The following is a 25,000-nucleotide window of genomic DNA, read 5'->3' as shown; positions in this document are numbered from 1 at the left end:
CACTCATTAGGATGGTCACGGAGTCTGTCTTTGGACTTTGGAGAATCATATTTGATTAGGTATAGTGGTTATTATTATCATTGTTACTCTAACAATAGTAGTTGTAGTAATAATAATAATAATAATGATAATAATAATAACAATAATAATAATTTATTATTATTATTATTATTATTATTACTATTATTATCATAATTATTATTATTATAATTATTTATTTCTATTTTATTGTTATCTTTATTATTATTATTATTATCATTATTATTATTATTATTATTATTATTATTATTTATTATCATTATTATTATTACACTTATTATTATTATTATTATTATTATTATTATTATTATTATTATTATTATTATTATTATTATTATTATTATTATTATTATTATTATTGTTATTATTATTATTATTATTATTATTATTATTATTATTATTATTATTATATTATTATTATTATTATTATTATTATTATTATTATTATTATTATTATTATTATTGCTTTTTCATTGGCAGTAGTAGTAGCAGTAGTAGGTAGTACTAGTAGTGATAGTAATAGCAGTAATGACAGAAGCAATATAGTAGTAGTAGTAGTAGTAGTAGTAGTAGGGGTAGTGGTAGTAGTAGTGGTAGTGGTAGTGCTAGTAACAGTAGTAGTAGTAGTGGTAGTGGTAGTAGTAGTAGTAGTAGTAGAAGTAGTAGTAGTAGTAGTAGTAGTAGTAGTAGTAGTAGTAGTAATAGTAGGAGTGGTAGTGGTAGTAGTAGTAGTGGTAGTGGTAGTGGTAGTGGGAGTGGTGGTAGTAGTAGCAGTAGTAGCAAACAAAAACAGTAATAATCGCAGAAGCCTCGAAAATCAGAGGGAAAAAAAAGGTAGTGTTTAATCGTGGCACATGTTCCCGCTTTCCCCAGCCAGCAACCCAGGCATGTCGGTACTGTTACGCAATGTTGCCCCCTCGGCGAAGAGGAGAGAGGGAGGTGGAGCGCATGAGGGCAGAGGGCTAAACCACAGGGCGAAGATGACGAAAGATGAAACTGATTATTAAAGGAGACTGAATGGTGTGCGTGAGTCAGTGGTGAGTGGTGGGGTGGTGGGCCGTTATCCCACTGCCTCTCCGTTAGTAGCCTGGGGCCACACCTCTCGCGGTCTGCCAGGGGGGGATAGAGAGGGAGGTGAATGTTATTGCGCTGTCTCTATTTTCGGTATTTGCCAGAGAGAGAGAGAGAGAGAGTGTGTGTGTGTATGTGTCGCATTAAATCTCACATTACTGCATTAAGTATGAGGTATTAACGTCTAGTCTGCGGTGAAGTGAGGTCGTGTGGGGAGCATTGATACTCGCTAGCCATCAGTCCGTGTTCAGATCAAGGCCGCGTGAAGGAACCGGTGGCGCTCATCAAGTTCTTTATTCTTTCCCACAACTGGCTGTGGTGGAACTTAAGAGAGGTGATTAAGGTAAATGATGAGGCCACTGGAGGCGTGGCCCACCCGAAGCTGAGCCACTTGAAGCAGAGAGAAACACAGAAGCACATTTCTGACAGTTAACGAAAAGTAAGCGATCAGCAAGTAACTCACCTTCACCTGATACTTTTATAAACTAGTTATTTTTCTCGTTTAACTTTCCATTTCTCGGTGATTGTAAAGACGATTTGCTTAATAATGCTTTTGACATTCATGCGTTCAATTCGGGCAAGTCATGTACCCTCACACACACACATTTCTCATCCTCTTCTACACATCCACATTCTCCACCGCGTGAGTGTCGTCCACCCGTGCATTTTCACCCACCAAGGATTAGTGTGTCAAAAGTTCTTGTTGGCATAAACCTGTCATAAGTGTTATGTGCTGTATTCCTTTCCAGTTTACATAAATAAGATGACCATTCCACCTTTCCTGATGCAATGATTGTGCTCTACACTGAATGTCTACAGATTCGTTTACACACACACACACACACACACACACACACACACACACACACACACACACAAGAGTGCACTGGCCAAGGACAACAAAAAGAGCAAGAAAGGCTCACTATTAAGAAGACACAAAGGTTAAAAAAGAAAGCGTATTCTATCCAAGATACATTTTCAACTATTACGGTACCAGATTTACTTTATAAACACCATATGGAGAGAAAGGATCAGATTCTAGAACCTTTCTATATGCACCGCCACTATATTAAAGAAAACATTTAGTTGAAATAATACACGTTTTCAAGGATGTCTTTATGTTACTTATCTTCCCCTGCCAGCTCCACTATTTCCTCTGTCTTATCTCCTCCCTATCATATCCTTCATTCCATCCATGTACTTCATCCTTTGTCTCCCCTGTGTTCTCCTCTCATCGATCATTCCCAATAGACAGTCTCTCTTCACACCATCCCCTCTCAAAACATGCCCCAGATACCCAAGCTGTCTTCTCACCTCGCCGTGCCAGCCATCTGTAACACCTGATTAGTCCTTGCCATACATGGGATCCTCATTATTGTTCTGACGGACAACATCTCTGCCGCCTCCAGCGTCTTCTTAATATCTCTACTAAAAGTTCAGGTTTCACAACCGTACAACATCACTGATCATATTCAACTCTTCAAAATTCTCAGCCAGATCGCAGTGGTCAAACTCATGTTTTGTCAGCATCCCTCTCATTTGTCGAGAATCAGCTTTTCCCATTCCATTTCTCGATCTTATTTCTGCATCGCATCTACTATCTTTATCCACCAAACTTCCAAAGTATCTGAACTACCTAACTTACTTTACTGCCTGAGCACCTACATTCACATTCCTTTCTGTTGGTCACTCCCATTACTTCCGTTTTACCGATGTTGATCCTCAGACCAACTCCGCTGCATTTCGCATCCAATCAATCTACCAGTTTTTGTAGCTTTTCCTCCTTGTCTGCAATCAATACTTATGTTAATTACCCCCATTTTGACACCTTCCAAATGCACCATTTCGTCCATGACTGCCTGCGAGTAAAGTGTAAAACAAGTCCGGTGACAACAGATAGCCTTGTCTCACTCCTCTCTATTTTATTCCAGTCACTGATATCGTCTCCAATTCTCACCACAGCTCTCTCCCTAGTACAGGTTGGTCCTTGTCCTTTTGCCAACAATATCTACACCCAAACATCTTAACCTCTCCACTAATACCCCATGACATACCATATCAAACGCTTTTTCAAAATCATCAAAACACATGAACAGGTCTTTTTCCTTCTTTATAGTTCTTTCCATAAATGTTCGTAATACAAAAAATTGCATTCCTAGTTCCTTTACCTTTTCAAAACCAAACTGCGCTCTGTCCACTGCTTCCTCGACTCTTGCCCTCAACCTTTTATTCTATCGTCCTCGATACAATCTTCGCCACCTGACCCCATGATACTTATTGTCCGATGTTTACCACATTCTCCTGCTCCTTCCTCCTTCGGTATTACAATAAATTCAGACTTCTTCATACCCTGCGGTATATTTTCCTTGTCATATTTTATTGATAACGTTGTGATCTCTGTCACAAAACCCCGAGCAGCCTCCACCATCTCGACCATCACTCCATCACTCACTCCTGCCTTCCTTCCCTTCATCCCTCTCACAGCTCTCTCCACAACTCAAAAATTGAAGTCTCTGGCTCCATATCCCCAAATTCTGGCCTCTCTCCTCTTGTATTTCCATACAGTTCTCCGACATATTCCTCCCAACTCTAGAACTTCTACTTTCTTTCTGTCAGGAATTTTATCTTTTATTATCGTGCTCCTGGTTGTTTTCTGTTTTCCTGTTATTTCTCTAATTTTCACCACCATTAGCTTGTAGTCTACCTTTTCCAGCTGTTCCACCTCTTCACACATCTTTCCTAAGCACTCCTCTTTCCATTTCTTGCGCATTTGTTATATACTTTTGTTCATTTTTCTGCATCTTTCCTCTGAAGTGTTCTCTACTTTTCTTACTTGTTCCATCAGATCCAAAATTTCATCAGTCATCCACACCTTCTTCCTCATCTTTTCTCATTCGGAATTATATCCTTTGCGCACCCTGCAATACTCTCCAATTTTTCTCCACACCCTCACCTTCCGTTTCATTCCACAAAATGCCGTATCTGTTTGATACCTCCACAGCATACTGTTCGCCTATTTCCTCATCCATTCGCAGTATATTCCAGTCTTTCCTCACCTCCTTGATTTTCTTCATTCATTTGAACTTCACTCATTTAAGTCACAGCCGGAACATGATTGCATTATGATTCTAGGGACAGAATAACAATATTTGTACATGGCTAAAAAGAAGAACACTCTTCAGAACCGCACTAATCATCTCTTTGTGCTTTGAGAACAGTTACGGAGAGAAAGTAAGGCGTCTCTGAATACGGACCTTAATATTTCCACACGCTCGCCGCTCTTTGGGAGACACTCTGCAGTGCATTTCATACGTGCCCTCAATTTTGTATCTAGCATCATGATACACATATTGAACGGTGTACTGGTACTTCGCCAATCTCTCTCTCTCTCTCTCTCTCTCTCTCTCTCTCTCTCTCTCTCTCTCTCTCTCTCTCTGCATTTGTTTAAGCATCTGTTTATTTCATCTTGTCCATTTATTTTGGGAGAGAGAGAGAGAGAGAGAAAACCCGTGTCTCTCTCTCTCTCTCTCTCTCTCTCTCTCTCTCTCTCTCTATATATATATATATATATATATATATATATATATATATATATATATATATATACACACGTGTGTGTGTGTGTGTGTGTGTGCGCGCTCTTCATGCCTACCACTGTATTTACCGCTGATTCTTCCGTCCATCAATCTTCAGACAACTTTCATGAAACCACACACACTTTCCAGGTTATAATTCATATCCACACAGGATCAGAAATATTACAGATCATGGCTACTAATGCTGTGAACTCTATGTTGAAATGTGGTTTATTAAATGTCCAGTCAGTTGGAAACAAGACAATAGAAATCAGAACTTTAATTAATGATGAGAAACTGGATATTCTTGCTTTGATTGAAACATGGCTGAGTGAATATGATACTGGGAAAATTAGAGAAATGACCCCTGACACTCATACATTTGTGCACATACCAAGGAACACGATGCAGACCCATACAGACTACATGAGCCAAGAAATAACCTTGATATGGGATGTCGAGTATTTGTAAGATGCGCACCAAGGATTTACAATAAAGTGATATTAAAGGTTGTGCCAGGATCGATATCTTCAAAAAGAAATTGAAGACATATTTGTTCAAGGAAGTTTATGATTTTAACGGCATGGAAATCAAAGACAATTATAGATGATAGTTGCCTTTGAGGGAGGCTCTGTTGAGCGCTGCCTCGCAGTGGAGCGGAGCCTTGAACAAACACCCCAAGTAACAAGTAACAAGTAACACACACACACACACACACACACACACACACACACACACACACACACACACACCTCCTTTCGTGACAAATGTCGCAGCACCGTTCGTTCTTCTGCTCCCTTTTTCCTTCTGTGTAATTCCCACCACTCTGCGCCTCACGCATAAAATTTGAAGTGTTATTCTCGCCGCCCGTCTGCGTCACGCCCGTGTTGTCATCCGTGAGGTTGAGGCCGGGGACGGGGGGACGGGAGACGGAGGAGGAAGAGACGGGAGGACCGGACAGCGTTCGGGAGGGGTATGGGGCGGGGGGGCAGGAGGGAGCTTGTTACGACCACGAGGGAAAAGAAGTTTTGTTCGTTTTCTTTGTGTGTGTGTGTGTGTGTGTGTGTGTGTGTGTGTGTGTGTAACAGGAAGTCAATACAACTTTAATTCTTCAAGGGTCTTTAAGTCTTTTTGTGCTGGTTCTCGATAGTTTCGTATAGCAGATCGTTTACCTGTAATTACAGGGTGAATGGACAGTAAGAGCTTCCGCGAGGAATGACCTGCTCCATCTGCGGCAGGTGCGGCGTCTTCCAAGGCGACTGTGCAGTGAAAAGTGAAGGAAAGAAATGGACTAACAAATAGCAGATGCTAATAAAAAGAAAATAAACTAATTTAAAGATATTGTTGATTATTTCTGCATCTCTGCACGAAAATTACGACTAGGTAAATGCTAATATATATATATATATATATATATATATATATATATATATATATATATATATATATATATATATATATATATATATATATATATATATATATATTTCAGCATAGATTGAAGTTGTGATTTTCCTGCAGAGATTTAGCAATGACCAGACCATGTGATGTTGCAGCAATCCAGCTGAAGAAAAAATTTGTGTAGGAGTTCTTTAAGTTTTTTTTTCTGACTTATTTCCTCCAAGAGTCCGGGAAAGTCTTACAGAGGGAACTTGGGTTACTCTTGAAATACATTAGCCAGAAAGTACGTAAGGATTATTTGTATTTTATGTAAGCTACCCCGGTCACCATAATTTTCGTATATCATACATCATTTCTTCATATCACTTGATGAATATAAACAATAAGAAACTCCATTTGTAAAATATCAACTGCACTACGAATCTTTACAAATTGCGTATAAGTACAGCACCTACATACCAGACTGTTGAACACTTCATTAGCAGTGGGCAGAGAAATACAGAGGAGGAAAGATTCCAGGCGTTAGGCTCATTCTTTTTTCATATCCTCTTATGGAAGAGATACTAGGGCAGTATTCTCTGAGCCGGCCTTGGGCAGCGTTGCCAGACCATAGGGGATGCACTGACTGTCATTTTGAAGGCAGAACACGTGTTGCTTTCGTTTTACGGTTGCACCCACCCGCGGCCCACTTATAAGATGAACGAGTATCCTGGTCATATGAATGTTGATTAACAGGGCGTGGTGTGTGTGTGTGTGTGTGTGTGTGTGTGTGTGTGTGTGTGTGTGTGTCTGTCTGTCTATGTGTGTATGTGTGTGTGTGTACGTGCGCGCGCGCGTGTGTGCGTGGGTGTGTATGGTATCTTATTATTTATGAAGTACGTTCAGATAATTAATTACACAAGTACACACACACACACACACACACACACACACACACACACACACACACACACACACACACACACACACAGGTAGATGCGTTGGTATGTTCCTACGCACCCCCTGACCTACTCACTTCCTTGTTTGTTTGTGTGTGAAGAACCTCGACCAGTGACCTGTGGCTACATCCCATTACCCCCGCGGCCTGTAGGGAGGGAGAGGTCACGTCATCTGAGAAGCCGGATGGGAGAAAAGAACGAAAAAAAGGAAACTACTACTACTACTACTACTACTACTACTACTACTGCCGCTGATTTTTCTATTGCTACTGATACTGCTGGAAAAGTAATTCTTATTCAATATTAAGATGTTCTTATTATTTCTTTTTATATATTTGTTCCTTTATTGTGTGTGTGTGTGTGTGTGTGTGAGAGAGAGAGAGAGAGAGAGAGAGAGAGGTATGAATGATAGTTAATTAAGAATCGCTTCACCTTTACCTTTGTCCTCCATTAACACAAAGGCTTACAAACATACGCACGGACTTTCTACTCGCATCCCATCACAACGCCACCCCCACGCGTGCTGCGCTAACTTTCCCCACACACACTCCTCTTTTGCTACGCCCGGAGGATGACACACACACACACACACACACACACACACACACACACACACACACACACACACACACACACACACACACACACACGAGGTTGTAGCCTCGCTTTCCCGGTGTGTGTTGTGTTGATGTGGTCTCAGTCCTACCCGAAGATCGGTCTATGAGCTCTGAGCTCGCTCCGTAATGGGAAAGACTGGCTGGGTGACCAGCAGCCGACCGAGGTGAATTACACACACGCCTGGTCTCAGGCCTATCCGAAGATCGGAAATAATGAGCTCTGAGCTCGTTCCGTAGGGTAACGTCTGGCTGTCTCGTCAGAGACTACAGCAGATCAAACAAACAGTGAAACACACACACACACACACACACACACACACACACACACACACACACACACACACACACAATGGTCGCCGTACTAGTAACTCATATCATGATAACTGTGACGGCACGATGAGTTGGCAAGCTTGTCTCTTTCTTTTTTCTTTTTATCATTGTTGTTGGCAGAGGTTGGGTGCAAATGTAGGTCTTTAGTAAATTCATCTGTAGATTAATTTCCCCGGGAGCCTGGATGGTCGGATGTGCAGGTTTGGATGGTGCGACTAAGTTTTGAAGGCAGGATTTTAGCCCCATGTCCTCCCTGCTCTCCGCTCCCCCGCATTCTCTCTCTCTCTCTCTCTCTCTCTCTCTCTCTCTCTCTCTCTCTCTCTCTCTCTCTCTCTGCAGCCTTCTTTGGTCTGTCATATGCACACCTATATTCTCCAGAGGAAGCGGGATAGAGACGACATGTGAATACTGGTGGTGATGAGTTATACTAGTAGACTGATGATGGATACGCTGTGTGTTTATGTATTTAGCGTGTGTTTGTGTAGGCATTTCCCCAGCAATGTTTCTGGAGGTGTCTCTGACCAGAGGTTTCGTGTTAACGGTGTCTTTGTAAATTTGCAACCACATTTCACCGATGAACTTAAATGTTGTCTAAAGCAAAGAAGGTACTATTTAGTTCAGTACACATATACATAGTCGTCCATCACACATATTCAAGCATAGAATTTTAACGCTGCACAAAAATAAGCAGCTCTAACACAACAAACGTATTCACTAGAACTGCCACGTCACTCGAGAAATAAAATCTTGTCATTCCTGTGGGTGATAATATTGCGGCTCGAAATGATGGAAGGTGAAGATAGATAGAGAATCTTACATCTTGACTTGTGGGGTTCAAAGCTAAGCTATTTTGGTGCTGCATCTTCTTTCTTCTTTGTCCATTCGTGCACAAAACTCTCTCCTAACCTTTCCTTACTTCTACCTCCTCTTGGAGCCCTCCCGTGACCTCTAAATGCCGCGTTTTCACCTTTCCGACCTCTTGCCCTTCTTGCCATTTTCTGCATCCTCATCCATCTTTGCTCTATTCCATACTCCCTCGTGCTCCTCCCTCCCTCCTCTCCCCAATTCTCGTGCTTGCCTTCGTGGGGACACCAACAGTTAAGCAGAAACGTATGAGTGGTGATGTACAGTTCCAGGGAGTGAGTTGCGGCCGGCCTGTCTTGGGAGGATTATCGGGGTCCTCTTAGCGGTGCGTGCCGGTTTTGTGTCGCTACTATGAACGAAAAGCACCATGACGGCTCCGTGTTTGTGTAATTCACCTCGGTCGTCTGATGGTCACCCAGCCAGTCTTTCCCATTACGGAGAGAGCTCAGAGCTCATAGACTGATCTTCGGGTAGGATTGAGACCACATCAACACACACACACACACCGGGAAAGCGAGGCCACAACCCCTCGAGTTACATCCCGTACCTATTTACTGCTAGGTGAACAGGGGCCACACATTAAGAGGCTTGCCCATTTGCCTCGCCGCTTACCGGGACTCGAACCGGCCCTCTCGATTGTGAGTCGAGCGTGCCAACCACTACACTACGCGGTGTGTTTGTGTGTAATTCACTGTTTGATCTGCTGCAGTCTCTGACGAGACAGCCAGACGTTACCCTACGGAACGAGCTCAGAGCTCATTGTTTCCGATCTTCGAATAGGCCTGAGACCAGGCACACACCACACACCGGGACAACAAGGTCACAACTCCTCGATTTACATCCCGTACCTACTCACTGCTAGGTGAACAGGGGCTACACGTGAAAGGAGACACACCCAAATATCTCCACCCGGCCGGGGGATCGAACCCCGGTCATCTGGCTTGTTAAGCCAGCGCTCTAACCACTGAGCTACCGGGCCGTGTGTGTGTGTGTGTGTGTGTGTGTGTGTGTGTGGCTGGGTGAGGTGGGTGTTCGTACGTTCTCAAGGTCATAGTGTTGCTCTCTGATTGCCTCGGTTTCCAGTAGCTTCGGCCAGAAATCATACTGAGTCCAAACCGCATTCACATGTATAGTCAGCCAGTGACTCGGTAATATCCGCAACTTATCCTGCAATCAAGACTCGAGTTCACGTGATGGTACAGACAAAGTTTCATCAGCAAAGTAGCCATGAATGCTAGCTTTAATGGAGGACGAGGTGGGTGTGTGTGTGTGTGTGTGTGTGTGTGTGTGTGTGTGTATATATGGAAGTTAACGTACGGGAGGCACACACGCGGACACTGTCTTCCCGTTATCGCCTTCCATCCCGCTAGTGAGGCAGGCGGACAGATGGGTCAGTCAGCCGGACCTCCTGTGATGTGTGTGTATGTGTACTCTTCGCTTTCTCACGCCGCCGCTTCCTCTCCGTGACTCACACAATTAATTGCGGCCAGCCTCGTGGTGAGAAACCAGAGCACAGTAATGGAAATAACTGTGGTGAATTTGTCTTGCTCTAGGTCGTCCGATATTTATCAGCCAGCTACAAAATAAAGTCGACGTAAAGGAGACAATACAAAATTGTTTGAAAACTCGTCGTCACTTGGGTTTGGATAAGGTTATGGTTTAGTTACTGAATAATAGCAATCACATAAGAACAGATGAAAGTGTGAAATTCAAGTCAACCTATAAATGGCTGCGCATACTTACAAAATACAATCATCCTCATCCATGTCTCCTTTAAATAAATATCAAACAAATTTCTGTAAACGTCATTACTACCAACGAAAGTATTCAAGTGGATGTAAACTGATTACCCAACGACCAAAACTCGTGGAGTAAAAAAGCCATGTCTATTTATAGAAGGCCACTTTTCCATAGTCATTGGCAGCTGTGTATATGTTATAGAGAAGGAAGTGACTGGTAGATGTTCCATTTTTTCATAACAGCAGCAAACCACTTGTTTTTATTTCTGTGCTATGACAGGAACTCAGCTAAACATTCTTCATTCCGTCATGGCTCCGAAACAGCAGGTTACTTATCGTAAGCATACAGAAAAACAAGGCAATTATCATCCTGTCATTTTTTTCATCCTTCAATAAACCGCTTTTAACTTCCTGTGTCAATGGTAATATTAAAAAAAATACCGTTATGTTTTAACGAATCTACCTGCAGATATACGTCTTCAGTTATTTTGAGCGGAAGCAGAGGCTGTGTGGTCCAGCGAACTTCACAAAACCCAAAGAAGGAAACTGTGGTAATCCGGATGGATGTCACAGTGGACCCAATATTCGGCAGTGAAGGGCTAGGGAGCGCACCTTACCATATGTTGTACCTTAAATTCTCCCTACATAATAAAGAAGGTAAAGAGTCTGTCTGGTGCCGCAACTCGTGGTCCGCTACAACGGTACACACGTCTGTGAAAAGAAAGAAAAAAAAAAAAAATGGGAGTGTCTTCGGTTTGGCCCAGAGCGGGAGGCTGGCGCTGGCCGGACCCTGGCAGGAGAGAGAGGGGGAGAGAAGGGCTGTGTTTTACTCTGTCGCCTCCGGGCTGTTGGAAGTTGGGATTACGTTGTCCTCGCCCTGTTGTCTTAGAAGCGACTTGCTGTTTGCACCGTCTGTCATCTCAGGCTCGTGCATGGCTAATATCTATTTGTTCGAGTGGGTTTATATTTTCTCTTTTACAGTCTCCATAAAAGATCCGTGGAATACATGGCACTGTGTGTTTAGCCTTCCTCTGCATGCCTCTGTCCGTCTGCTCATCTTGACTGGTGTTTACGCTTACCATACAATCCACTCTTCTTACTTGGCTCTTGCTTTCTATCTATATTTATGTAGCAGTGATATAAATTGATCACAATCTTTCAATTAAATAATCAACTCTCTCTCTCTCTCTCTCTCTCTCTCTCTCTCTCTCTCTCTCTCTCTCTCTCTCTCTCTCTCTCTCTCTCTCTCTCTCTCTCTCTCTCCGCCATCACCGTCGTTGCAACAATACAGATACAGGAGCTTAAAGAAATAAACTCTTAAAGGCCAACATGTGTGCTGGTGTTTTTTTTTTTTCTTTCTTTGGGCTCCTTTACCGCGTGAATCCCAACAAAGGGATGAACTTAGCACGCCTAATACAGAATCGGCCGAGCGGAGTCTCCTTTCCCCTCCCTCCCTGCCTGAGTGCGGTAACCCTCCCGGCGTTGTGTTAACATGTTAAAACTTTTATTATTGCTTATTCATTTATTCAAAGTTATTTTACTGTTTTACTCCCACCAAATTTGTTCACCTTTTCGTTCGGATGCTATCAGTTGATCACACTAACCCTTATCGTTAGGCTAACCTCTTGGGATGTAATGTAAATGTCTATTGTAATTCAGATTATATCATTGTGTGAAACTATAGACGAGACTTTGAAAACGACATTAGACACAGTTCTGAATTCGATCCTTGCACGGGACCGACCATAACACTTCATAAGATATTCTAATTCTAATACAAGAAGAATGTGAAAATGCTACCTGATTGAGATGATTAAGGTTGAGGTAATATTTTTTCACTATCATTGTGGTTAGAAGTCATCAGTAAAATTTATTTACTCTATTCTAGATTAAAATAGGCGATGTTATGAAGGCAAGGAACTCTGCATGATACTGAATGAATTAAGATGAGGCACAAGCTGTAACTTTATCATGTGACACTTTTTTTCCTCTTATCACTGGTAAATTAGAAGGAAGGACTATACACCGCACCCCTGTCTTCCTCTCTTGCGCTGCTTCCTTCGCCGTTTCCTCTACTCACTTATTTTTCTTGTGTTAGGTTATTGAAGCTTATTAGAGACACCACCATAAGAATCAACAAGTCCCTCAGGTTATTCTAAAGCGCAGAGGAAATTAAGGAGATTTGTGTGTGTGTGTGTGTGTGTGTGTGTGTGTGTGTGTGTGTGTTTACTTCCATGACTGCAGACCATGGCAGCCAATTTTTTACGGCATCTTCGTTAGCTAAATTTACATGGCAACGGCTGTGGTGGTGGTGGCGGTAGTAATAGCAGTGGTTCGGCGCGGCTTCCCGACGTGTTTGCTAGACTCACACTCTCTCTCTCTCTCTCTCTCTCTCTCTCTCTCTCTCTCTCTCTCTCTCTCTCTCTCTCTCTCAAGCCATTCTTCCTTCTTTCCTTTTTCCGTTCAACCTTCTCTTCCTCCTTCTCCTCCTCTTCCTCCTCCTCGTCCTCCTTAACTAAGACTTCCTCTGTCTAGCTCCCACGCTACTGCTTCCTCTTGTCCTCTCTCTCTCTCTCTCTCTCTCTCTCTCTCTCGGCTATATCGTGCTCTGTTATTTCTAAAATTACTATAAGATTACTCTTTACCTTCGCCAGGCCGCCACCATCATCATCACCACCACCATCACCACCATCACACTCATCACTACCATTGCAGTCACCATTACAATCCCCAGCACCATCCACCAGAGTTTCCACCATTCTCGTCCCTCTCTTCCTCGTCATAATCCACCATGTCTTTCACCACTTTCACCACCATCGCAATACTCTTCAGTTATATTTACCACACCCTCTCCCATACACCGTCGTCTCACTAGCCATCATCACCACCATCACCGTGCACCACCACCATTATAATCACCACTAATTTCACCACAACCATCATCAATAAGCCACGCGTGCGCGGGTGATACGCTCAGGTAATCTGTTTTGTACGTGTGAGAAATTATAGTAGTGTGGTTACGGTGGTGGTGGTGGTGGTGGCGGTGGTGGTAGTAATAGTAGTTTTCTTATTTCCGTTTCTTCTTCGCTTTTTCTTTTTTTCTCTTCCTCCCCCTCCTCCTCTTTCTCTATCTCTTCCTCTTCCTCCTTCTTCCCCCATCTTCTTTTGATTGTTGTAATTCCACAGGGAGTTTTCCACGATTTACAAAGTCAAATTATTAGAACCAGAGAATATAAGAATATAAAGCAAGCAGCAAGAAAGAAGGCAGGATATTCCCTCCTCCGCTGCTTTCCCCTTCCTTCCCACGCCTCGAACTTCTCTCGCTCTCCTCCAGTCACATCCTCTCTCATGTGTTCCCCGTAATCACGTCTCCATCACGTTATACCTACGCGTCTGCTGTATCCTTCCGGCATTATTGTTTATTACTATTGCTATTCCTACTACTGCCTCTCCTAATGTTAATGCAGCGACTACAACCACTGCTACTGCTGCTCGTATTGTTAATGCTGTTACTACTACTACCACCACTACTACTACTGGTGCTGCTGTTGCTGCTACTACTACTACTACTACTACTACTACTACTACTACTACTACTACTACTACTACTACACCACTGCTACTACAAACAGTAATATACTATGATCAATATAACTCTGTCTGTCATAATGCTACATGTTTGTTGATCCTGATCGTAATTTCAATATCAGTAACCATCCGTAGTCAACCTTTGTCATGTGAGAGAGAGAGAGAGAGAGAGAGAGAGAGAGAGAGAGAGTTTTCTTAATATGTGGATTAATAAGATGATATATTCAATGTTCTTGTTACCTCAAGACTTTTGAGAAATTTCCAAGTAGCTAGCAACAAAATAGAAAGTTGCCACATTTAACTTCCTTCTATGGCCGTCACTTTTATCACTGCATCACCTCAAGAAAAGGAAAAATTCTCCTTCCTCGCACTACACTTCCTATGTTATTGCTTTGAAAAGTTTATAAGCATAAAGAGCGGGCGCCTCACCTTGACTATTTTTGACAGGCTAGTGGATATGAAAGTTATTGAGAGCTTCTTCTCATTTCGTCTCCTTTCCTTCAAGTCAAGGGTTAGTTAGCACCATATAGTACGAGTTTCCTGCATCTTGCTCGGTGGCTCTCATCTTTTACAATTCTACCGCAGTTCCATCCCTTCATCTCACTCTCTGTCTTCCCTTTCATCTTCTTCCCTCAATTGAATTTCTCCAGGCTCCTTTAATCGGTTCCTGTTTTTAAGGTTTCTCATGGATCTAATGATAGCTTAACGACAATTCTTCACTGTTAATGGAAGAAAAAAAAGCTGAATTAGAGTTTAAATAATCATCTGCTTGACAAATGGTACTAATAAAATCCTGGAGTCTTCCATAACACTGGCGTCTGAACAATGAGCGCCACGGTGAAGGCAGCCCATCTGTTCCTGTGTCGCTCGTGGCAAGACGGACAGCGTGGCGCCGCAGGAGGCTCGTGAGTGGGGAAAGCCACGCCATATGTGTTACCTCTCTGTGTTACCTGCCTAAATGAGGTGCTGTTTTCACATTACAAAGATACAAAAAGGGCAGAGTGAGTTTCTTCCCGTTCAACAACAGCACAGATGAGCACCGCTGGCAAAAAAAAGCCTCCTTTCCCTTCCCGCTTCACGTCACGAAATCACACTCGCTACAGTCACGGAGTCATTCCCTCGATGACAGTGATTCCTGTAGAAAGCTCGCGAGATTGATTCCTGTCCTCACCTCAACCATGATAGCGAGAGAGAGAGAGAGAGAGAGAGAGAGAGAGATGCTTTTCTAACCGTAAAGTTGTCTACCTCTGAAAGAAGGAAAGTATCATCGTCTCGTCTTCCCGCCTCAGGAAGATGAGGTCAAGTGCCTCTCGTTGGCCTCCTCTGGCGTGGACGGGAGTGGGGAGAGGGATAGAATGAGAGAAGGTAGGAAGACGACAGGGGGAAGGGAGAGATGGAGGGAGGATAAAATGAAGAGAGAACAACAGATCTTAAGATGAACCACTTAATCATTTTACAGTGAAATAAGGAGTAAAGTAGTGAAATAGATAGATATAGATACAACATAGATAGACGGCAGGAAAGTGCTTTTTCTCCAACGAAACAAATGAGTCAATTCGAATATTCTTAGTGCAGTTTAGGAACATTCATCATTTTCCGTTTTCTAATCTAACGCTGCAACTTATATCCTATCAAATGAAGGAGGAGATATACTACTGGAAATACTAAAAAAGAAAATAAATAGATAAAATAAAATCAAATAAATAAAAATCTGTGTAGTAGTAATGTATAGTATTAGCAGTTGTTGTTGCTGTCAGTTTCAGTGTCGTTGTTACTGTTGTTGTTGTTTTGATGGTAGTGGTAGAAATCATGACAACAACATTGATGATAAAAGTAACATCTGCCTATGGAGGAGGAGGAGGAGGAGGAGGAGGAGGAGGAGGAGGAGGAGGAGGAGGAGGAGGAGGAGGAGGATGGTGGAGAAGAAAGCCGCGCGTGTGGTGTGATGGCAGGAAATATAAGCATCAGTGAGGCAGAGAAAGTCGTCATTGGAGAAGCTGAGTGATGTACAGAGACAAAGGAGATACACACACACACACACACACACACACAATAATACCAAAGAGAACAATGATGGAAGACGAAGTAAAAAAGAAAGTACGGGAAAATTTAACTTAAGGAGGAGGAAAGGAAATAAGCGGCCCAGAAAAGAGAGAAGACAAGAAAAAGGAAGGAAGCAGGAAGAGGGAAGAAAGAATCACAAAGTCGCATTATGATGAAAAATGTGTGACGGAAAGAAGAAAGAGAGTAAAAGAGTAAAATGGCAGGAAGTAAAATGAGAGAGAGAGAGAGAGAGAGAGAGAGAGAGAGAGAGAGAGAGATACTTGATGCATGGGAAAATGTTATGTTATGCTCTGCTGTTGTGTAATTTCGCTATTCTTTTTTAGTCAAGTTCTATGACGTTTATATCACATGCAAGTAACACACACATTCTCTCTCTCTCTCTCTCTCTCTCTCTCTCTCTCTCTCTCTCTCTCTCTCTCTCTCGTGTTTACCAAGCGTCACAACACGTGTCTATTTCCTCCTTTCCCTCCTCATCTTCACCTCCTCTCCTTTCTTCTTGAGCAGCCTTCACTTAGATAAAAATAGTAATAATACAGTGAAAGCAATAAAGTAAATGACGCAGACAGACATAACATTTCCCCACCCATCAAATATAACTTTACGAAATATGCTGTACGTGCTTCATTATCCGTTTTGACAATGATATATTTCAGCAGTCTTCACTCGCATGCAATAAAAGATGCGTGAATGTATCTTAAAAAAGTATTCCGCGATGTCTTCATTCTTCTTCTATTGACATTAGCTTCTCCCTCACGAGTAAAAGTATAGTTTAATGAGATCGGTCAACAAGATAGAGCTGTGCGGGCAAATACGCAGATACACAGAAGCTCATGGGAAAACATGTATAGGAGAACGGGAGCTAATATGTATGTAAAGGTATGCATGACTGACGTGAGCTGAGGTGAGGCTGAGAGCGTGGAGATGATGAAATACTGTGTTAAGAGAGAGAGAGAGAGAGAGAGAGAGAGAGAGAGAGAGAGAGAGAGAATAAGGCTGGGCTATGCAGATGCCAGTATCGCATGTCAAGGAGTATTTCTATAAGCGAAGGGATGCTGGAGATTTATACTTCTTGCTATATAAGGGAAAAGGAGAGAAGCAAGGCGGTACTAAGGCACAAAGCAGCAAGGCGTGTTAAGGGAAAGCATAATGACTTGATGGAGGAGGAGAAAATGCCCTTAACATGAGGCACCTGGCGGCCTGGCGGAATACTTTGCTGCACCTGGCGCCGTACACGTCCCTCACCACTTTCTATCCACGGCCAGGCTTCCCTACAGCACCTTCCAGTATGAGTAGTGATGCCAAGGATTCCATGAGTGACGAAGGGAAATTTATAGTAGAGGATTAAGCTGGTGAAAGAAGAGGTTTAGCGATGGAAAGATTGAGGGATGGAAAGTACAGTTAGATTAAGAGAATAACAGTGAACCGTGGATTTGTAGTATTATTTGTATGTATTACAGTTATTTCAAGCAGCAGTTACTTTTCCGGTACTTGTTGGACTTGGATTTCACTACAGTACACTTAATCATGTATAGTACAAATAAAAAAAAATGACAGGTGTGATCTACGTATATCGTCCTCTTTGTTTGTTTGTATGATGCGTCTTATGTGTATAGTGTATCTAAAGCGCTCCAGCAGACGAGACAAACGGTTATTGATTTTTTTATTACAGCTGGAGAGTCAAAGAAATAAGCCATTATAACAAGAAAGAAGAAAACTAGCAAGTGAAACCGTTCTAACCACAAACATAACGAAATACAGGAGAAAAAATAACACGTTCGCTAAAAATTTCACGTCTACCAGAGAGAGAGAGAGAGAGAGAGAGAGAGAGAGAATTGGGAAAAGAAGGGGTTGAGGGGCGCTAAATGAACAGAACAAACAGCCGCGGGGAGAAAAACACATTAGTTATCGAAAAAGAGAGTAGGCCAGTGAGGGGGATGACCAGAAGGAAGCGGAGAGGAGGAAGGCAAACCGAGCAGTAAGGGAACGCACGGGTGGTCGGTAACATTAACACAGCGGCAGTCAGTCACGCCTCATAAGTCACATGTGGCTCGTCACCACCGTCACCAGGGCGACACAATAACACACAGACGACCAACGGACCGAGGAAGTTAAACACGCTTATTTCTTCATTATTTCCGTGGTTCCCTTTCCTTCATTCCCTCTTGTGCCTCTTTCCACTTGTTTCCTTCCCTGATATCGTTATAGAGTTACATTTACGTGTATTTCCTTATTTCTGTTACTCATTACTTAGTTTTCTTTCCTTCATTCTCCCTTGTGCCTCTTTCTACTCATTCCCCTTCTTTGAAATCATTACATAATTATATTTACGTGTATTTCCTCACTCTGTTCCTCATTACTTGGTTTCCTTTCCACCCTCTTGCGTTTCTTTCTTCTCGGTCCCCTTCCCTCATTACAAAAAAAAAAAAAGATAATATCCTCTAGTTAGTTTTAATGGTGTACAGATTCTTAACTTCACATTGCAGTACTACCTATCTATATGCACAACCCCCATCCATTGTATTATTCTTAAGTCTGGTGGCTGGTGCTTTTCCATCTCACTAACTTATTTCTCCTTTCACTATTGCGTTCCTTATATATCTGGGGGTTGTGGTGGTGGTGGTAATATTTCAAGGGTTTGTCTTATCGCTTCGTTGAATAAGCTTACGATAACAGACTAAGAAAAAAAAAACGGTACGGTGTGTAAAGAAAGACGGTTTGTGTGTGTGTGTGTGTGTGTGTGTGTGTGTGTGTGTGTGTGTGCTTAGCTGTTATTTACTGATATGCTCTAATTTTTCTTGCTTTGTTTTTTTCTTTTTTCCTTCCTCCCATTTCCCCTTACTTCTCTCCATCTCTCTCTCTCTCTCTCTCTCTCTCTCTCTCTCTCTCTCTCTCTCTCTCTCTCTCTCTCTCTCTCTCTCTCTCTCTCTCTCTCTCTCTCTCTCTCTCTCTCTCTCTCTCTCTCTCTCTCTCTCTCTCTCTCTCTCTCTCTCTCTCTCTCTCTCTCTCTCTCTCTCTCTCTCTCTCTTGGTCTGTGTGAGTCTCATTTTTCACACTCGTGGCATAAAACTTTCTTACGCTGCTGTGATATATCACTCTTGTTGCTGGGCTGTTTTCTAATTTGCCCTCGTCACGCCCCGCCCGCTCTTGTGCCGCTCACACTTTATAGTTTTCATCTGAGTGTGTTCGATGACTGTGACTTCTGGTACTAATTATTCGATATGTGTGTGTGTGTGTGTGTGTGTGTGTGTGTGTGTGTGTGTGTGTGTGTGTGTGTGTGTGTGTGGTTGTTTGTGTATCATTTCCATTTTACACGTCAAAATAGAAAGTGTTAGCAACTGCAGCGCATAGAGAGGTTCCTTACTACGTACATTTTACACTTTCGTTGAATCAGTTTCCTAAGTCCTGCCTAATATTTTTGTTTCCAGATTGTCACAGATTTTTTCAGATTTATCAATACTGTTTACTCTACCGATACTATACACACTTTTCTTTTATAACATATATTTCACTGATCTACAGTTCTCATTGCGGAAAACTATTTCTTCACACCTTTATATCGTGCATGTGTATATAGTTAGGATACATTATAACACCATAATGTAAGTATACAACTTCATATTACATAACGAGGCTAACTGGAGGTGTATTTGTGTTTCAGCGAAGGATGTGGCGTGTGCTGGCGTGTGTTGCCCTCATGGCGGTGGCAGGACCTCAGGCCACCACAGGCGAGGTGTACACATCCATCCAGGACTTGACGGCTGTGTTTTCCTTAGAGCGGCGAGTAGTGAGCGCCCTCTCTAACTACGTGGATGATATGGAGGCTAAGCTGCTGAGAATACGCAAGTGAGTATAGGCCACGATAGTTAGACCCCCATGTGGGAGAAATGAGTGCTGTGTACAGGTAGTTGTGGGCGACAGTGGGTATTATTGCCGGTAACGTATTTATGAAGCTGCCAGGAGTGAAGTGGAATGATGAAATGGGTGTTAGGTGGCAAGGAAAGTAATGTAAGAGTTGAGTTCATAACGCCATCAAGCGTGAAGCAGCTCTTTGGGAAGCTTGTGTTGGCAGAATCGCGTTAGATTGGGAGATGAATGCTTCTGAGGGTCTTTCGTTTGTTTCCTTTGATTCTTGTGGCTTTGTGAAGGAGCTGTACTGATTTGTCATCCTGTATTTTGATTTTTCTGTCTTTGTAAAGGAAGATGTTCATTATTATTTTTGGTTATGGCATTTTTTTTCTACACTGCAAAGAAAATCCATTGCGGTGAAACCATAGGGTATAAAAACTACATTGCAAATTATATGCTATATTATATCAGAAGAAAAAAAACAAGAAGTATACATGTAATTGTCTTGTTGTTTGAAATATTATAATATGCTCTAATTTTTCTTTCCCATTGACCGAAGAAAATGTGTTCTGATGTTGAAAGTGTTGATAAAAATTGCTCTTCCGAGCCCGGCCAGGCATCCGGAAAGACACAACGTCACCTTCTAGGAATGAGGTGGCGTATGGCGGAAGATCGACTCAATACCGTTAATTCTTGAACTTTTGTGTCATTGATGCTGGCGCAGCGGTGCACCTCGCTGACTTCCAAACCGGAACGCTGTGTGTGCTGCAGTTATAACGCTGTGCAGGTCATATGATAGAAAAGATGTGAGCAGCAGAATTTTCATCAACTGCTGGGCTTAATTTAGCGCAGCAAAAAAGTCGCGTCCTGTCTCGGGCAGTAAAACGGTTGTTTCTCAGTACTGGAAAAGACGTAGATTACGATATTAAAGTAGTATATTTCAAATAACAAAGCGCCATTATTAATGTATAAAAAAATTAAGTATCACATTCCCTGTTGTTAAATTAATTTCCACACATGTAAAACCCATGTTTTCTGTGTGAGTAACCACATAAATGCTTCGTGATTTCTGGTTTCGGATAACAGAAAAAAATATTATTCTTGCGAAAGTGATTCACCATAACGCGGGAATCGCTCATTGGTGCCACAGAAAGAGAATTGTCCAGGTGACGTGACGTTGTCTGGCACAGAACGGTTCATCTGTTGTTGATGTCGTGGGTCTCCTTGATTTTCCTTGCTATTGCCTTCCTCCACCTCCCATCAATAATATATGCATACGTACAGAGCACATAAACAAAGATACATACATGGATATGAAGGACATCGAAGTTACACCTTCATTCAAGTTAATTTAACCTATACGGTGTGTTGATCAACTGTGTGAATGCGAGTGCTTGAGTGCATGAGTGAGGCTTTGGTTGTGGTGGTGCAGCTTAGATGTGAGTGTGTGGGGTAGAAGGAACAATGAGTGAAAGATGGATGGAGATGTACTGTACATTCTTCCGGGTTTTGTTCCAGTAGTGTGGTGCAGTAGCGGCAATTGTGTGTGTGTGTGTGTGTGTGTGTGTGTGTGTGTGTGTGTGTGTGTGTGTGTGTGTGTGTGTGTGTGTGAGTGTGTGTGTGTGTGTGTGTGTCCGTGTTTATACGTGCGTGCATACGTATATACGTGCGTATGTCTGGAGAGAGAGAGAGAGAGAGAGAGAGAGAGAGAGAGAGAGAGAGAGAGAGAGAGAGAGAGAGAGAGAGAGAGAGAGAGAGAGAGAGAGAGAGAGAGATAGGGTAGTGAGCAATACAAAAGAATATAAACCTTATAAATCTGAACGTTATTACATTTGGATAGAGTTCCTTTGGTCGTGTGTACTCAAACATGCTATGGCAACATGTAGACGACGTATTACCAAACAGGTATACTACATTTTTGTAACAAACTGTTGTATTCAGATCTTTTTAGCAAAGACTAAGAACATTTTAAACATTTTGGCGGGCACTATTGTAAATGAGATAACGTGCTTGAACACGAAAACATCTCGCGCCCTGCTGACCAGTGATTGCGTGTATGTCTCTAGAATTCTTTTGAAACCCCTGTAATGATATGCGTCACGAGAGGTGTCCATAACGTTTAAGCACACATGAACACGCCCTTGAATCAGGAGAAAGTGGTGGCGTTTTTTGATACCAGAACGCACAGTTTTTCCTTTGCTGGCTGGCATGATGCATTGCAATATTCACCTTCCACTGCAGTCCCACTTGTCATGCGCTGACTGATCCGCTGTAACCATGAGGTCAGGAATACTTTCAGCTGACCTTGTTGCTACTTTCAACTGATTCCTTAACCAGTCACCCTCCCGTTATAGCATTCAGGGAGAGTGGGACAACAGCCGCTTCCTCTCAGGTCTTGCTTTCAGGGGATGTGGTTCAAGGAAGGTGGAAGGAAACTCGACTGAAGCGGGAGAGAATATCGGCAAATGGTATTCGTTCCGAGTCACTATGCCAGTTTTCCCACTCGTTTGGTTTGTCTCTGTTCTTCTTGGTGTTTATGTATAAGCATAAATAATCATGAGTATTTACGGTACTGTTATGAATTCCTTTTATACTCCAAATAGTCGTGTTTGTCCGCTCTAACGGAACTGTACCGCCTTGGGTAAGTGTAGCATGATTACTGTGACCAGAGTTTTTAATAGCTGCCTAGAGGGATTTATTCAAGCTTCACTCACACATACACACACTCACACACACTCTCTCTCTCTCTCTCTCTCTCTCTCTCTCTCTCTCTCTCTCTCTCTCTCTCCACAAACTTCCTCAAATCATCTGTCACACGAATACTTATAGACACCCCTTGAAATATCATGAAAAGGATAACAATGATAATGTCTTCGCCTGTTACCTTGGATCAAGTGACTGATTTACTGATTCTAAGGCTTCGTAACTCTAGAAAAATGTCAAGGTACAAGTGCGGAGCGTGTGATGACTCTTGTCCTCAGAATGTAAGACATGTTCGTAAAAATAATTGATTACGCGTCAAAGAGAAATTTACGGTTGAAGTCCAATATAGATTAAATAGTCAAACAATGATTTCAAGGTCGGAAAGAAAAAGGTACCTGAGCGGGAAGAACAAGCTGAAACGACCAGACTTTTTTTCTCCTACTGGTTGAGTAAACCTGTTGTGGGAATCTGTATATATTTTTTTCTTATTATGGTATCCCGAGTGTTGCTGAGAGGCTGCTGTTGCTATTGTCTCAGTCACTGGGAGAGAATATTGTATCATCGTATTCTGGCAACATACCAGCCAACACAACGTTCGAAACCATGCATACAATATGTTTTTAAGTGTATTTCTAACTTTTGCTAATATATACAGCCTAGATTTATTGTTTTATTGGAAATCCAAACTTCATTTAGTGGTGTTCAGCACTTCTATCTGTATACATTCTTAATAGTGACAAACATACCTAAAGTGTAACATATACGTGGCTTGGACATGGTATTGACGGCTGAGTACCAATGAACGATGACACAGCCTCTAGATACGTACGCAGGGCTGTGTGTGTGTGTGTGTGTGTGTGTGTGTGTGTGTGTGTGTGTGTGTGTAATTGTTTGTTTGTTTGTTATGGTACTCACGCACACAACGTTTGAGGACGACATTTAGGAGACGCACACAAGTACCTGAACCATCTTCATGCATCAAGGTGTGTGATGGTGGATGCCTTAGCAGTACCACAAGACTCTCCCTCTCTCCTTCCCGTCTCCCCAAACAATCTTTCAGTTAAAATCTTCCTTTTACTATATCTCTCTTTCCCTTTCTCTGTTCGCCTGATGAATCACCATCAATACGCATGTCGGGGCTTGAACTCATATAACTACAGCGGCCCTCCCTCACGGTTCATTAACTAGTCACACGCCTACCCAGGTTTGTGATAATGACATACAACGCCCAAATAATAGGCAACATTCTGAAACGCTCTGCTTTCTCACCACGATAATTTCCAAAGGACACGAAGATGATTAACAAGGTTCTCAAGAGTATAATGTGGAAATCTTGTTAATCTGTCATTAGAACCATTAATAAAAAGTACTCTTAGAGACGAGTGAAACTTCAAGTAGAGTCTTTTGAATGCCGTGATGGTGTTGCGCAGAAGTATTTTAGAGTAGCTTTATTTTGCAGGCGTTGATTGTTATAATGTTATTATGGGTCAAGTTTGTTATTATGGCTTGGTTTCTGATTACATGTTAGGCTGGATTCTTATGGCCACGGGTGGTGTCGAGGTATGGGCTATGTGGTGGGCGTGTGTGGTGGGCTTGTGTGGCGCTATGGTTGAGGCTTGAGATGTGTGACAGAAGATGGATGACTTTGTTGCGTTTATTTGTGCTGTATGTGTACGATAAATGTGCAGTAACTGTATTGAAGACGTGAGGAGACTAGGTGGTGCAATGGGAGTCTGGTGGGGGCTGGGTGAGACAAGGAGGATCAGTCACCACACCTACATTTGGGATGAGTTGTGGTTATTTACGCTAGGCCACTTATAGATAGATAGATAGATAGATAGATAGATAGATAATATATTCAATTATAAAGCGGGTGTACTAGCTGGCTTCTCCAGATCGTCACTGCTTATTTCCCTATATGTCATTCTTTTCATCGCCTTATGAGTATAACTAAAATAAGCGAGGGTAAACACACACACACACACACACACACACACACACACACACACACACACACACACACACACACACTCACACACACATCTGTCTATCTATCTATCTATCTATAAATAACCACACCGCTTAGTGTAGTGGTCAGCACGCTCGACTCACAATCGAGAGGGCCGGGTTCGAGTCCCGGTAAGCGGCGAGGGAAATGGGCAAGCCTCTTAATGTGTAGCCCCTGTTCACCTAGCAGTAAATAGGTACGGGATGTAACTCGAGGG

General features: G+C 42.4%; 1 protein-coding gene and 1 non-coding gene across 5 annotated transcripts in view; one reads left to right on the top strand and one right to left on the bottom strand.

Moving 5' to 3' along the window:
• The window catches only part of LOC123520361 (prolyl 4-hydroxylase subunit alpha-1-like), a 76,473-nt gene that overhangs the window by 23,688 nt on the left and 27,785 nt on the right, over positions 1-25,000 (top strand). For 2 of the 4 annotated variants that reach the window (XM_045282599.1, XM_045282597.1), the window contains exon 2: positions 19,885-20,069. In XM_045282599.1, coding sequence (XP_045138534.1) covers positions 19,891-20,069 — 179 coding nt within the window. In that variant the 5' untranslated portion in view covers positions 19,885-19,890. Of the gene's footprint in view, positions 1-3,041; positions 3,090-7,285; positions 7,311-19,884; positions 20,070-25,000 lie in introns of those variants that run through there. The other 2 variants (XM_045282598.1, XM_045282596.1) reach the window with 2 other exon arrangements.
• Trnav-aac lies at positions 9,741-9,814 on the bottom strand. The gene has a single exon. It is a non-coding gene; the product is annotated as a tRNA-Val (tRNA).

This window comes from Portunus trituberculatus, chromosome 46 (genome assembly GCF_017591435.1).
Source record: "Portunus trituberculatus isolate SZX2019 chromosome 46, ASM1759143v1, whole genome shotgun sequence".
Lineage (NCBI taxonomy): Eukaryota > Metazoa > Arthropoda > Malacostraca > Decapoda > Portunidae > Portunus > Portunus trituberculatus.
Note: the sequence above shows the minus strand (reverse complement) of the source record. Positions and strands in the feature narration are given on the sequence as shown.